The 15,679-nt window shown below is 39.0% G+C and overlaps 2 protein-coding genes across 6 annotated transcripts in view; one reads left to right on the forward strand and one right to left on the reverse strand.

Annotated features, from left to right (window-relative positions):
• ART3 (ADP-ribosyltransferase 3 (inactive)) overlaps window positions 1–15,679 on the forward strand; it is a 161,350-nt gene that overhangs the window by 37,320 nt on the left and 108,351 nt on the right. The window lies entirely within an intron of this gene.
• On the reverse strand, window positions 6,956–9,240 carry CXCL10 (C-X-C motif chemokine ligand 10). The gene is made up of 4 exons (XM_079920080.1): window positions 9,137–9,240; window positions 8,497–8,623; window positions 8,177–8,266; window positions 6,956–7,746 (listed from the first exon to the last, which is right to left on the reverse strand). Exons 1-4 carry the CDS (start codon window positions 9,195–9,197, stop codon window positions 7,713–7,715), a joined length of 312 nt encoding a protein of 103 aa, XP_079776206.1. The 5' UTR covers window positions 9,198–9,240; the 3' UTR covers window positions 6,956–7,712.

Here is a 15,679-nt window from a genome sequence, read left to right on the forward strand (position 1 = left end):
CATTTGTCCTAGGGTTCTGTCTGTCCGTATTTTTGTTTTGTTTTGTTTTTTTGTTTTAGTATAGTTTTCAGCGCTTGTTATCATTGGTGGATTTGTGTTTTGGTTTGGTTGTTCTTTCTTTTTAATTACTTAATAATTATATTTTGTTTTTTACTTTCATACCTTTTTATTTTATATTATTTTCTCTTCTTCTTTCTTTCTTTCTTTCTTTCTTTTTTCCTCCCTTTTATTCTGTGCCGTGTGGATGACAGGCTCTTGTTGCTCCAGCCAGGTGTCAGGCCTGTGCCTCTTAGGTGGGAGACCCAAGTTCAGGGCATTGGTCCACGAGAGACTTCCCAGCTCCACGTAATATCAAACAGTGAAAATCTCCCAGATATCTCCATGACAAGGCCAAGACCCTGCTCCACTCTATGACCAGCAAGCTACAGTGCTGGACACCGTATGCCAAACAACTAGCAAGACAGAAACACAACCCCACCCATTAGCAGAGAGGCTGCCTAAAATCACAGTAAGGTCACAGACACCCCCAAAACCACCACCAGATGTGGAACTTCCCACCAGAAAGACAAGATCCAGCCTCATCTACCAGAATACAGGCACTAGTCCCCTCCACCAGGAAGCCTACACAACCCACTGAACCAACCTTAGCCACTGGGGACAGACACCAAAAACAACGGGAACTACGAACCTGCAGCCTGTGAAAAGAAGACCCCAAACACAGTAAGTTAAGCAAAATGAGAAGACAGAGAAACAGCAGATGAAGGAGCAAGGTAAAAACCCACCAGACCTAACGAATGAAGAGGAAATAGGCAGTCTACCTGAAAAAGAATTCAGAATAATGATAGTAAAGATGATCCAAAATCTTGGAAATAGAATGGAGAAAATACAAGAAACATTTAACAAGGACCTCGAAGAACTAAAGAGCAAACAAACAATGAAGAATAACACAATAAATGAAATTAAAAATTCTCTAGAAGGGATCAATAGCAGAATAACTGAGGCAGAAGAACGGATAAATGACCTGGCAGATAAAATAGTGGATATAACTACTGCACTGCAGAATAAAGAAAAAAGAATGAAAATAACTGAGGACAGTCTCAGAGACCTCTGGGACAACATTAAATGCACCAACATTGGAATTATAGGGGTCCCAGAAGAAGAGAAAAAGAAACTGAGAAAATATTTGAAATGATTATAGTTGAAAGATTCCCTAATATGGGAAAGGAAAAAGTTAATCAAGTCCAGGAAGCACAGAGAGTCCCATACAGGATAAATACAAGGAGAAACATGCCAAGACACATATTAATCAAACTATCAAAAATTAAATACAAAGAAAAAATATTAAAAGCAGCAAGGGAAAAACAACAAATAACACATAAGGGAATCCCCATAAGGTTAACAGCTGATCTTTCAGCAGAAACTCTGCAAGCCAGAAGGGAGTGGCAGGACATATTTAAAGTGATCAAAGGGAAAAACTTAAAACCAAGGTTACTCTATCCAGCAAGGATCTCATTCAGATTTGACGGGGAAATTAAAATCTGTACAGACAAGCAAAAGCTAAGAGAATTCAGCACAACGAAACCAGTTTTACAACAAATTCTAAAGGAACTTTTCTAGGCAGGAGACAGAAGAGAAGGAAAAGACCTACAATAACAAACTCAAAACAATTAAGAAAATGGTAATAGGAACATACATATTGATAGTTACCTTAAATGTAAGTGGATTAAATGCTCCAACAAAAAGACATAGACTGGCTGAATGGATACAAAAATAAGACCCATCTATATGCTGTCTACAAGAGATCCACTTCAGACCTAGGGACACATACAGACTGAAAGTGAGGGGATGGTAAAAGATATTCCATGCAAATAGAAATCAAAAGAAAACTGGAGTAGCAATACTCGTATTAGATAAAATAGACTTTAAAATAAGGAGTGTTACAAGAGACAAGGAAGGACACTACATAATGATCAAGGAATCAATCCAAGAAGAAGATATAACAATTATAAATATATATGCACACAACATAGGAGCACCTCAATACATAAGGCAAATGCTAACAGCTATAAAAGAGGAAATTGAGAGTAACACAATAATAATGGGGGACTTTAACACCTCACTTACACCAATGGACAGATCATCCAAAATGAAAATAAATAAGGAAACAGAAGCTTTAAATGACACAATAGACCACATAGATTTAATTGATATTTATAGGACATTCCATCACAAAACAGAAGATTACACTTTCTTCCCAAATGTGCGTAGAACATTCTCCAGGATAGATCACATCTTGGGTCACAAATCAAGCCTCAGTAAATTTAAGAAAATTGAAATTATATGAAGCATCTTTTCTGACCACAACACTCTGAGATTAGAAATGACTTACAGGGAAAAAAACGTAAAAAACAGAAACAGGTGGAGGCTAAACAATACGTTACTAAATAACCAAGAGATCATTGAAGAAATCAAAGAGGAAAGCAAAAAATACCTAGAGAGAAATGACAATGAAAGCACGAGGATCCAAAACCTATGGGATGCAGCAAAAGCAGTTCTAAGAGGGAAGCTTCTAGCTATACAAGCCTACCTCAAAAAACAAGAAAAATCTCAAATAAACAATCTAACCTTACAGCTATAGGAACTAGAGAAAGAAGAAAAAAAAAACTGCAAAGGTAGCAGAAGGAAAGAAATCATTAAGATCAGAGCAGAAATAAATGAAATAGAAACAATAAAACAATAGCAAGGTCAATAAAATTAAAGCTGGTTCTTTGAGGAGATAAACAAAATTGGTAAACCATTAGCCAGACTCATCGAGAAAAAGACAGAGAGGACTAAAATCAATAAAATTAGAAATGAAAAAGGAGAAGTTACAACAGACACTGCAGAAATACAAAGCATCCTAAGAGACTACTACAAGCAACCCTATGCCAATAAAGTGGACAACCTGGAAGAAATGGAAAAATTCTTAGGCATAACCTTCCATGACTGAACCAGGAAGAAATAGAAAATATGAACAGACCAATAACAAGCACTGAAATTGAAAGTGTTATTAAAAATCTTCCAACAAACAAAAGTCCAGTACCAGATGGCTTCACAGGGGAATTCTATCAAACATGTAGAGAAGAGCTAACACCCATCCTTCTCAAGCTCTTCCAAAAAACTGTGGAGGAAGGAACACTCCCAAACTCGTTGTATGAGGCCACCATCACCCTGATACCAAAACCAGACAAAAATACTACAAAAATAGAAAATTACAGAGCAGTGTCACTGATGAATATAGATGCAAAAATCCTCAACAAAATACTAGCAAACAGAATCCAACAACACATTAAAAGGATCATACACCATGATCAAGTGGGATATATCCCAGGGATTCAAGGATTCTTCAATATATGCAAATCAATCAATGTGATACACCATATTAACAAATTGAAGAATAAAAACCATATGATCATCTCAATAGATGCAGAAAAACTTTTGACAAAATTCAACACCCATTTATGATAAAAACTCTCCAGAAAGTGGGCATAGAGTGAACCTACCTCAACATAATAAAGGCCATATGCAACAAACCCACAGCAAACATCATTCTCAATGGTGAAAAACTGAAAGCATTTCCTCTAAGATCAGGAACAAGACAAGGTTGCCCACTCTCACCACTATTATTCAAAATAGTTTTGGAAGTCCTAGCCACGGCAATCAGAGAAGAAAAAGAAATAAAAGGAATACAAATGGGAAAAGAAGAAGTAAAGCTGTCACTGTTTGCAGATGACATGATACTATACATTGAGAATCCTAAAGCTGCTACCAGAAAACTACTAGAGCTAATCAATGAATTTGGTAAAGTTGCAGGATACAAAATTAATGCACAGAAATGTCTTGCATTCCTATACACTAATGATGAAAAATCTGAAAGTGAAATCAAGAAAACACTCCTATTTATCATTGCAACAAAAAGAATAAAATACCTAGGAATAAACCTACCTAAGGAGACAAAAGACCTGTATGCAGAAAATTATAAGACATTGATAAAAGAAATTAAAGATGATATCAACAGATGGAGAGATATACCATGTTGTTGGATTGGAAGAATCAACATTGTGAAAGTGACTATACTACCTAAAGCAATCTACAGATTCAATGCAATCCCTATCAAGCTACCACTGGCATTTTTCAGAGAACTAGAACAAAAAATTTCACAATTTGCATGGAAACACAAAAGACCCTGAATAGCCAAAGCAATCTTGAGAAAGAAAAACAGAGCTGGAGGAATCAGGCTCCCTGACTTCAGACTATACTACAAGGTACAGTAATCAAGAGAGTATGGTACTGGCACAGAAACAGAAATATAGAGCAATGGAACAGGATAGAAAGCCCAGAGATAAACCCATGCACATATGGTCACCTTGTCTTTGATAAAGGAGGCAAGAATATACAATAGAGAAAAGACAGCCTCTTCAATAAGTGGTTCTGGGAAAACTGGACAGCTACATGTAAAGGAATGAAATTAGACCACTCTCTAACACCATACACAAAAATAAAAGTGGGGCTTCCCTGGTGGGGCAGTGGTTGGGAGTCCGCATGCCGGTGCGGGGGATGCGGGTTCGTGTCCCGGTCCGGGAGGATCCCACATGCCGCGGAGCGGCTGGGCCTGTGAGCCGTGGCCGCTGAGCCTGCGCGTCCGGAGCCTGTGCTCCGCAACGGGAGAGGCCACGACAGTGAGAGGCCCGCGTACCAAAAAAAAGAATAAAAAATAAAAAAAATAAAAAAAATAAAAGTGGATTAAAGACCTAAATGTAAGGCTAGACACTATCAGACTCTTAGAGGAAAACATAGGCAGAACATTCTATGACATAAATCACAGCAAGATCCTTTTTGACCCAGCTCCTAGAGAAATGGAAATAAAACCAAAAATAAACAAATGGGACCTAATGAAACTTCAAAGCTTTTGCACAGCAAGGGAAACCATAAACAAGACGAAAAGACAACCCTCAGAATGGGAGAAAATATTTGCAAATGAAGCAACTGACAAAGGATTAATCTCAAAATTTACAAGCAGCTCATGCAGCTCAATATCAAAAAAACAAACAACCCAATCCAAAAATGGGCAGAAGACCTAAATAGACATTTCTCCAAAGAAGATATACAGATGGCCAACAAACACATGAAAGGGGGCTCGACATCATTAATCATTAGAGAAATGCAAGTCGAAACTAAAATGTGATGATATCTCACACCGGTCAAAATGGCCATCATCAAAAAATCTACAAACAACAAATGCTGGAGAGGGTGTGGAGAAAAGGAAACACTCTTGCACTGTTGGTGGGAATGTAAATTGATACAGCCACTATGGGGAACAGTTTGGAGTTTCCTTAAAATCCTAAAAATAGAACTACCATACGACCCAGCAACCCCACTACTGGGCATATACCCTGAGAAAACCATAATTCAGAAAGCGGCATGTACCACAATGTTCACTGCAGTTCTATTTACGATAGCCAGGACATGGAAGCAACCTAAGTGTCCATCAACACATGAATGGATAAAGAAGATGTGGCACATATATACAATGGAATATTACACAGCAATTAAAAGAAATGAAATTGAGTTATTTGTAGTGAGGTGGATGGACCTAGAGTCTGTCATACAGAGTGAAGTAAGTCAGAAAGAGAAAAACAAATACCGTATACTAACACATATATATGGAATCTAAAAAAAAAAAAAAAAAGTCATGAAGAACCACCTGGGAGCAAGATGGGAATAAAGACACTACTAGAGAATGGAGTTGAGGACATGGGGAGGGGGAAGGGTAAGCTGGGACAAAGTGAGAGAGTGGTAGTGTATATATGGACATATATACACTGCCAAATGTGAAATAGATAACTAGTGGGAAGCAGTCACATAGCGCAGGGAGATCAGCTCCGTGCTTTGTGACCAGCTAGAAGGGTGGGATAGGGAGGTTGGGAGGGAGGGAGATGCAAGAGGGAAGAGATATGGGGATATATGTGTACGTATAACTGATTCACTTTGTTATAAAGCAGAAACTAACACACCATTGTAAAGCAATTATACTCCATAAAAACGTTAAAAAAAATAAAAAGAGAAAGTACATGTCCCTGATTACTAATGAAATTGAGCATCTTTTCATATGTTAAGGGCTTGTGTTTTCTTCTTTTGTGAAATTCCTATGTTTCCTGTTTTTCAGCTAGCTGTCTTTTCCTTTTTTATTCATAGGAGTTCTCTATATGTTTTATTTTTAAAAAAATATTTATTTATTTATTTTGGCTGCGCTGGGTCTTAATTGCCTCATGCGGGATCTTTTAGTTGTGGTGTGTTGGATCTACTTCCCTGACCAGGGATTGAACCTGGGCCCCCTGCATTGGAAGCGTGGCATCTTAACCGCTGGACCACCGGGGAAGTCCCCTCTATACGTTTTAGATACTAATAATATGCTAACTAAATGCATTGCAGATACCTTCTTGATGACAAATTGGATATGGGAGGCAAGGGAGAAGAAGGAGTGTAGAATTACTCCTAGAATTCTCGTTTGGGGAACTGAATGGATGATGGTGCTATTAAACTAGTCTGTAGAATAGAGCAGGAGAAATAGATCTGGGGGAGGGAGGAATTAATTTAAGACATTTTGGAGTTTGATGTTTCCATGGGATGTTGAGTTGCAAATGTCTCACAGAAAGTTGGCTCTAAGGATCTGAAGCTCAGGCCAAGCTCTGTTATGCCACATAAGTCCTTGAGGACTCCTGTATGATGGGCCTTCCAGGAGACTATAGTTGGAAGGAATATGGTAATCCTAAAACTCATTTGTCCTCTACCCATCCTTACTTATTCTCTAGGCTACGGATTCTCCAGTCTAAGGTTTTTATGAAATAAATGTCCCAAATGACCCACCAGACACTTCATCGTAGTTATAATTACTTTATTATGTTTTGGTCTCGAAACAGTTAAATAATCTTTCTTAATATTTCTAGGAGAGAACATTACTTTTATTTTGAAAAGCATTCAGCATATTTGTCTTACATAACATGCAGCACGTATTTAAATTTTAAAATTTCTCCCATTGCAGTACTTAATTACACAAGTTATTCCATAAACACTGAAAACAATATAAGAAACATATACATCTAAGAATTCTACTTTGTGTAGCCTTTGACTAAATAATACTATCTTCACATACAGTTCCAGATACTTCTAGCTGCTTCTGTGTATTTGGAATTATGTATATAACACCCGGAAGAATATGGGCCCCTTGGAGGGATGGCAGTAGAAGCCCGTGGAGTAAAGATCTTTCTTTAAAAGGCAGATTGTATTATTGCTTTGAATACCTTTTAGTTATTTGAGATTCTAAGATCCCTGAGAAGCCCAGAGGGGTAGGCCCCTTCATAACCCCCTTTAGAAGATAGAAAAGGTGAGGAAGCTGTCAGTAGCAGGGTTAGGGCTTGGCACACTCATGAAGAACGTAGCACCTCAGCATAGCTTATGGTATAGTGCCAGGGCAGAGTTACTACCAAACACCTCAGGATGATGAGCCATCTACCGCCCTGCAGGAGAAGTAGCAACTAATTTGGTGACTGTGGTTGGTCACCTTTTAGGAGAACTGCAATCCACGGACAATTAGGGCTTGACATATACTGTGTGTAGGGAAATGACGGCAGAAATAGCTTCTCTGTGGTCCATCCTTATCGGTCGTGCAGTGATTATGCCTCTTTCTGTGTCTGAGATCTCTTAGACCTGTAAGAAGAGAAGGAGAGTGTAAATGACTCTGACTTCAGTCTGAATTCTGCTTGGAACATGCTGAATTCATAGATAGGTGAAGTGGGTGGTTAGCTCTCCTGCTGCTACGCAATGATTGTGGGTTACACGGGATGCTTTTTTAAGGCCAGGAAAAGCTTGGGGGAAATTTGGCATCTTTGCTTGGATAGTTATAGCTCTGCTTTAAGGTTAAAGTGACCTATTGACACTTCTAGACAGTAATCAGGGTAACTTTTGATACCACACAAGGTGACACCTCAGTATATAAATAGAGGGAGGTAGTGGAAGCATGGTGGTAACACCGTTTTCAGCCAAGAATTCCACAGGAAAGCCCTATGCAGATATTTCTAACATCACAAGATCAACATTTCTTAAAGAGCAGTTCTTCTGCAAGCAATAGCAAACCTACCTTTCCTTGCTAATTGCTTTCAGTAAATTCTTGATGGTCTTAGACTCTGGATTAAGACATCTTTTCTCCCCATTCTTTTTCATTGTGGCACTATAGAAGTAAATAGGAATGAAAATATTTAAAACAATATTGGGCAAATAAAACAGACGGAATATACAGTTTTAAAGTCAGACATTTAGGTTTCACTTTAGATGTTTCCCTTTGCTGTACAGAAGTCTTAGAATCATCACAAACCCTTTACTGATTTTTGTAATCATCATCATGTATTTAATTGTATGATTACAACCAGGGAGGTGATCATTAGGTGGGATTTTACTCACATGATCTCAACACGTGGGCAAGATTGACTTGCAGGAATCACTTCAAGTTTTTCTAAGGACCTTGGATTAACAGGTCGATCACTGATCTTGATACATGTACAGCGTGTAGTCCTAGAGAGAGGTATTTCTGCAGGAAAAGAAACAGGTACAGCAGACAACGTTAGCGCAGTTTTCATTTTAGGCATTTAATGTGGATTGGGTAGTACTTAGCTGAACCTGTACCTCTGTGTAATCACATACTCAATCTGTGATCATACAGCTCTGTATGATTAATTAGTTGATTCTCTGAAAGAATGGAATTGCAACTTGTTGATTGTAAGATCATACCCTTGAGCCCAGGTCATATAGTTACTTAAGTTAACTAAGGAGATACCTGTCTCATCTTCTTTCTCCTCCTTCCCTCACATTTTCTCTGTCTGTCCCTCTTCCTCTTCACTCCCACCTTCCTCCTTCTCTCTTTCTTTTATTCCACTTGCTTCTCTGACTGTAAACTCTGACCAGAAGGAATCTCTGCTCATTTACCCTTCATTTAAAAGGCAGGCTGTAAAACTTTTGCAAATACATTATTTCTGCACTTAAAGAGTTTATACGCAGTCCTATTTCTGATCTTACAAATTCAATATCCCTTGAAGTTCCTTACCTTGAGTTCCTCTCAGAGTCAGAAGGATAAGGCAGAAAATAAGAACAGCACTTTGGTTCATGGTGCTGCAACTGAAGGTTCTTCTGTAATAGGCTCAGACTGCCTGAACAGTTGAGGAGTGTCTCTGAAAACATCGGGCTAGGTTGCAGTATTTATTTGCAAAGGCACTTTCCCTCTCCAACTCTGATTGGATAACATTACAGTTGACTTAGGAAAACCTGTGTCTGTTCCTTGGGGAAGTCCCGTGTTGCAGAATCAAAGGTATTATTTGTATTTATTGTGGCTTCTGAGTTATGGAATTTCCCTCCACTTCCTTTGTTTCAGTAAGAGTGAGCTACGTTTCAGTTTCTAAATCATGAGCTGCTTCTTGAAAAACATAACTTTACTGCAAATATAAATAGTTTTTAAAAAAATGGAGCTTGGATTCTCATCTCGTACCTCCTGAAAAATGCAAATGTCAACTTTAACTCAAGTTAAAGTCTTAAACACAGTTTTAAAACAAGTAAGCCTTAATATTTTGTTTTGAATCCATTTAAATTTGCAGGAGTAAGGCACAAATAGGAATATCTTACATTTATTCACATTTTATGGGTTTCAGAGATGTTGTGTACTTTCTCATTTTATTTCTACAGTAATTCTGTAAGAAGGTAGGAAATCATTTTATATGTGGAAGAATAATATTCAAGGTTAGATAACTATGTTAGGTCATACAAAGGTTGCCATCCATTTATTCTAACTATGATGCTTTTCTTCCAACATTTATTTTAAATTTTGGTAATACTTTCAGAGGCTAGATAATTTTTTAAAATTCCACAGTAATAGTAATTTTTCAACCTCTGGAGGTAAATCTAATTTTTGGAAACAATAGTTTAGCGAAGCACTTCAGTGTTTGATCAGTATTACAGAGTAATAGGTTTGGTCTTCTTGGACAAGGTCAAAGATACAGAACTGGCAAGGTTCAAGGAATTCCAGAAGTGCTCTGATTTTTCATAACATCATTAGAATAAGTGAATAGCTTCCAACATAATTATTTCTAGGGAAAACACTACTCATTTGGTTATCTGATTTCTGGTATGTTATTAAACAAGTTTCATGTATTATAGTCAGTCCCTGAATGAAAACATCATAAGACAATATCCAGAATGGAGTAAAGAAAGGATTTGTAGCTATAGTAGAGTTATTGCCAAAAAACGAAAGATGCTTTTTGAGGAAATAAACTTAAAAGAGGGGCATAAATAGAGACGGGAGAACAGAATGGAAATAGAGAGGTTGATTTAAGCTGGGTACAGCTCTAAGAGAATGTCACATGGAAAGCAAAGGCAAAAAAGTGTTAGCCTTTGATCTGGTAACATTGATAACTGAAATAAGCACAGTTTGAACTGGGCAAATAGGGCCAAATAGGGTCGAAACTTGGCCTCTTATCTTAGCATTCAGTAGTACTTGGCTGACACCATCAGTAAGAAGTAGGTGATATTCATGTAGTATAACATGTGTTGGAAGTTCACCAATATCCAAGGGTTATATAGTCTGGTTGTGTTCTTTGCAAGTGATTGGCAACAGGGGATACAAAATGAAATACTATCCTAAATGCAGGCATCAGATGCAGGTGATACTTGGAACCTAGGAAAGTATTTGGGAGGTCTTTTCATAGTCAGCTAGGCTGCAGCAATGTAGGGATAGTTCAGGGAAAGGTAGGTCTGCCATCCTAGGGTTAGACTAGTGTACCTGGCAGATACTGGCCTACAGCTTGGCATAGAGGCCAAGATAAAAGCCCGTATCTGAAAACTGGACACACATAAGACTTGGAACCTCAGGTACAGGAGATCCGTCATCAGAGCAGTGAGGTGTTGCTTGGGGAGGTGGAAATTGCTGGATCCCAGGTTGGTCTGTTCCAGGGACTGGGTAGAGCTAAGCTTCCCAGTGGGTAAGTCAGTGAGGGGACTTAACTGTGGGGAAACTGGAAGCTCAGAAGGAGGGGAAGTGAGGCAGAGACTGATAGAGCCGAGAAGACTTTCACTCAGTAAAAAGGCCTTCTTCTGATGAGGGAAAGGTTTGTGCAAGACAGTGACGTGGAGGGGCCCTCCCACGGCTGTTTGTGCAGAATAAAAGTTGGACTGTGAGTAAAAATGCCAAACATTTTTTGGGGAAATGTCTGACATCATGGATGGAAGAGGCACTGAACAGTTCAGCATTAAACAATAAAAAGGTACATGGTGATAATTTTACTTTTGTTAGTATCTCACTTCTCATCTAAGATGCTGTCTATATAGCAAAGTAAAAGGAGAGTTGAGTAGATGCCTGCTAGTGGATTGTTGTTGATGAGAAAATATTTCTTATTTGTTTAATTGATTTTTAATTAAGTATTACCTAGCATTAACTGTATGCCAGGCGTTGTTTGAAGTGCTTTATGAATATTGACTTACTTACTCCTTAAATAGTGACTCATGTTACCCAGTAACTAGCTCTAGAGTCCATTTTCTCAACAACTTTGTTATGCTGCCTCTCAGAGAGAACATTGTTGTTCGTTTGGATTTCTGATTTCCATTCTATCTTGATTGGCTGAAGTCATCTTTTTTTTTTTTTTTTTTTGCGGTACGCGGGCCTCTCACTGTTGTGGCCTCTTGCGTTGCAGAGCACAGGCTCCAGACGCGCAGGCTCAGCGGCCATGGCTCACGGGCCCAGCCACTCCGCGGCATGTGGGATCTTCCCGGACCGGGGCACGAACCCGTGTCCACTGCATCGGCAGGCAGACTCTCGACCACTGTGCCACCAGGGAAGCCCTGAAGCCATCTTTGATGTTATTTTGATGCCTCAGTAATTAAACACCTAGAAAAGGTTTAAGGTGTATCTATCTTACACTGAATTCATACTGAAATGAAAAATGCTGTAGTATATATATGTTAAACACATATATACAGATATACACGTGTTAGTAAACAATCACATAGATACACATTTATTTACTTACAGTATTTTTAAAAGGTAGTTTCCTTGCCTAAAACAGACCATGTTCAGTTGGATTCATTTTATTAATTAATTATTTTAATTAATTAATTAATTTTTGGCCGCATGGGTCTACATTGCTGCTCATGGGCTTTCTCTAGTTGCGGCGAGCGGGAGCTACTCTTTGTTGTGGTGTGTGGGCTTCTCACTGTGATGGCTTCTCTTGTTGCAGAGCACGAGCTCTAGGCACGTGGGCTTCAGTAGTTGTGGCACGTGGGCTCTAGAGCGTAGGCGCAGTAGTTGTGGCGCAGGGGCTTAGTTGCTCCGTGGCATGTGGGATCTTCCCGGACCAGGGCTTGAACCCGTGTCCCATGCATTGGCAGGAGGATTCTTAACCACTGCGCCACCAGGGAAGGTCCCAGTTTAGATTATATTGAACATTGTGATCCTGAGGTTTTCTGACTGGGGAAAAAAGGCATTTATTTCTTCCTAGTTCTGATATTTGTATTCTAATTGTGTTAAAATATGTAAATTTTGTTTCTTTAAGAGTTGGGTTTTATTGCAATTTTTAAAACACTGCAAATAGATTTAATCATTCAGCACCTTGTTATTTCTGCAATTAGACAATTCCTCGGTTATATTCATCAGCCTACTCAACTTCTCTTTCATCAGAAATATAGCTGTCTCCCACATTTTTTTATATTCTTATTTTTAACTGTTGTGACTTGCTGAATCATTATAAATTATCTTTCTTTGTCTCTACTGACAATTTTTTGTCTGGTATATTAAATATAGCTAATTCAGCTCTCTTCTGGTTACTGTCAGCATGATATATCTTTTTCTGTTATTTAACTTTTAACCTGTTTATGTCAGTGAATATAAATTATGCCTCTTGTAAAAACTGTACAGTTGGATCATACTTTTTAAAAATCCATTTTCCAGAGAGCAGCCAATATGGCAGAGTAGAAAGACCCTGAGCTCACCTCTTTTCATGAGCACACTAAAATCACAACTATCTGGAAAACAGCCATCGATGAAAAAGACTGGAACCTACCAGAAAAGATCTTATACAACAAAAATATAAAGAAGGGACCACAATGAGATGAGTAGGAGGGGCGGACTTGAGATAAAATCAAATCCCATACCCCTTGGAGTGCAATCCACAAACTGGAGAATAATTATATTGCAGAAGTTCTCCCATACAAGTGAGAATTCTGAGCTCCACGTCAGGCTCCCCAGCCTGGGGGTCTTGCACCAGGAAGACGAACTGCTAGAGCATTTGGCATTGAAGGCCAGTGGGTCTTAATTTCAGGAGCCCCACAGGACTGGGGAAAATAGAGAGTTTACTCTTAAAGGGTGCACACAAAATCTCATGTGCACTGGGACCCAGGGAAAAAGCAGTAATTTGATAGGAGCCTGGGCCAGACCTACCCTCTGGTCTTGGAGGGTCCTAACCATCAGCAGACAGGCTGCCTAAGGACTTTCTGAGTCCACAGCCACCTTTAGACATGCCTCTAGACATGGCCCTGCCCACCAGAGGGCCAAAACCCAACTTTACCCAGCAGTGGGCAGGCACTGGCCCTTCCCTCCAGTAAACCTGCACTAACTTCTAGACAAGGCTCACCAACCAAGAAACAGACACCAGACACAAGAAAACTACAATCCCACAGCCTATAGACCCAGCCTGTCCACAGCAGGCCAGATCCTACCCTGACAGCTGGGTCCTGGCTCTGTCCACGAGCAGGCCAACACAAGCTTCAGGATACCCTCGACCCCCAACTGTGTCAGAAACTGGGCCTGTGCTCCACAACGGGAGAGGCCACAACAGTGAGAGGCCCACGTACCGCAAAAAAAATAAAATAAAAAATAAATAAATAAATAAATAAATAGATGTGGTGCATATATACAGTGGAATATTGCTCAGCCATATAAAAGAATGAAATAATGCTATTTGCAGCAGCATGGATGGACCTGGAGGTAATCGTATTAAGTGATGTACATCAGACAGAGAAAGACAAATATCGTATGCTATCGCTTATATGGGGAATCTAAAAAAAAAAAATAAGATATGCATGAATTTATTTACCAAACAGAAACAGACTCACAGACTTAGAGAACGAACTTATGGTTACCAGGGGGGAAGGGTTGTGGGGAAGGAATAGATTCGGAGTTTGGGATTGACATGTACACACTGCCACATATATATATGTATATATACACACACACATATTTATTTGTTTTTGGCCGTGCCCACGCGGCACGCAGAATCTTAGTTCCCTGACCAGGGATCAAACCTGTGTCCTCTGCAGTGGAAGTGTGGGAGTCTTAACCACTGGACTGCCAGGGACGTCTCCACACTGCCGTATTTAAAATAGATAACCAACAAGGACCTACTGTATAGCACAGAGAACGGGGCTCAATATTCTGTAATAACATAAATGGGAAAAGAATTTGAAAAAGGGTAGATACATGTATATGTATAACTGAATCACTTTGCTGTATACCTGAAACTAACCAACATTGTTAATCACCTATGCTCCAATATAAAATTTAAAAACCCATAGTCATCATGTCACTCCTCTGCTTAAGACCCTCCAATAACTTACAGTTATATTTAGAATTAAATCCAATTTTGTATGCTGTTTTACTAGGTCCTCTATGATCTAACTGCTACTGATTTCTCCAGCTTCATCTCACACTGTTCCCTCTCAACCACTATACTCCAGTCACAGAGGCCTTTTTTAAACTAGCAATTTTCTGTATCTCCCCCTGTTCTTTGTGTTGGTAGTTCCTTCTGGATGTTTGGATTTTAGCTAAATATTGTAGTACTTTCTCTTACCAAACAATCTAGAGCAGCATGACCTTATTTTAATTCTCTGGCATTTCTCACTCTCTGATATTTGCTTAGTTTACTTTTTATTTTTTTAATGTCTGTTTCTTCACATTCAAATATAAGCCCCCAAAGAGCAGGGACCTTATCAGTCTTATTCAGAGCTTATCCCCAGCAACTAGAGCATCACCAGGCATATGGAAGGTATTCAGTAAGTATTGGATGGATGGATAGATGTATAAATTTTTCCAGACTTTAAGCAGCGGCACAAATAAGAGTTATACATCTTCAAAAAGAACTTCCATTGACTCATCACATTTTTACATTAGGACATGGGTATTACTATTTCCTCTAGCTTTAGGAACCAAGTTTAACCTAAGAAAACTACAGTTTCCCCAGAAGTTAGTATAGATTCAGATAGGTAGAATCAATATAGGTATTCTCAGCTAGCCATAGGTCAAAATCTTTATTCCTAGGACTATGGGGTAAATATATAAAGGGTGGTACACCTAAACACTTTTAAATTATTCATTGGAGGTTCTCTGCAATTATGCATTGAATGAATGAAGGAATGCAAGTCTCTTCAGTGCATATGGCATATATGTTTGTGGGTGGTTTTGGAAGCAGAAGAATGAGGAGGGTTGTACTTGTTCTCATTATTATGTCTGTACTTTGTGTAGGGAACCAGGCTAATCTCAGGGGATACTGGGGGGATAAGATCCATTGTCTGTCCTTGATGGGACTTGCATTCTAATTGGAAAGACCAACAA

Source organism: Stenella coeruleoalba (genome assembly GCF_951394435.1).
Source record: "Stenella coeruleoalba genome assembly, chromosome: 4".
NCBI classification, from domain to species: Eukaryota; Metazoa; Chordata; class Mammalia; order Artiodactyla; family Delphinidae; genus Stenella; species Stenella coeruleoalba.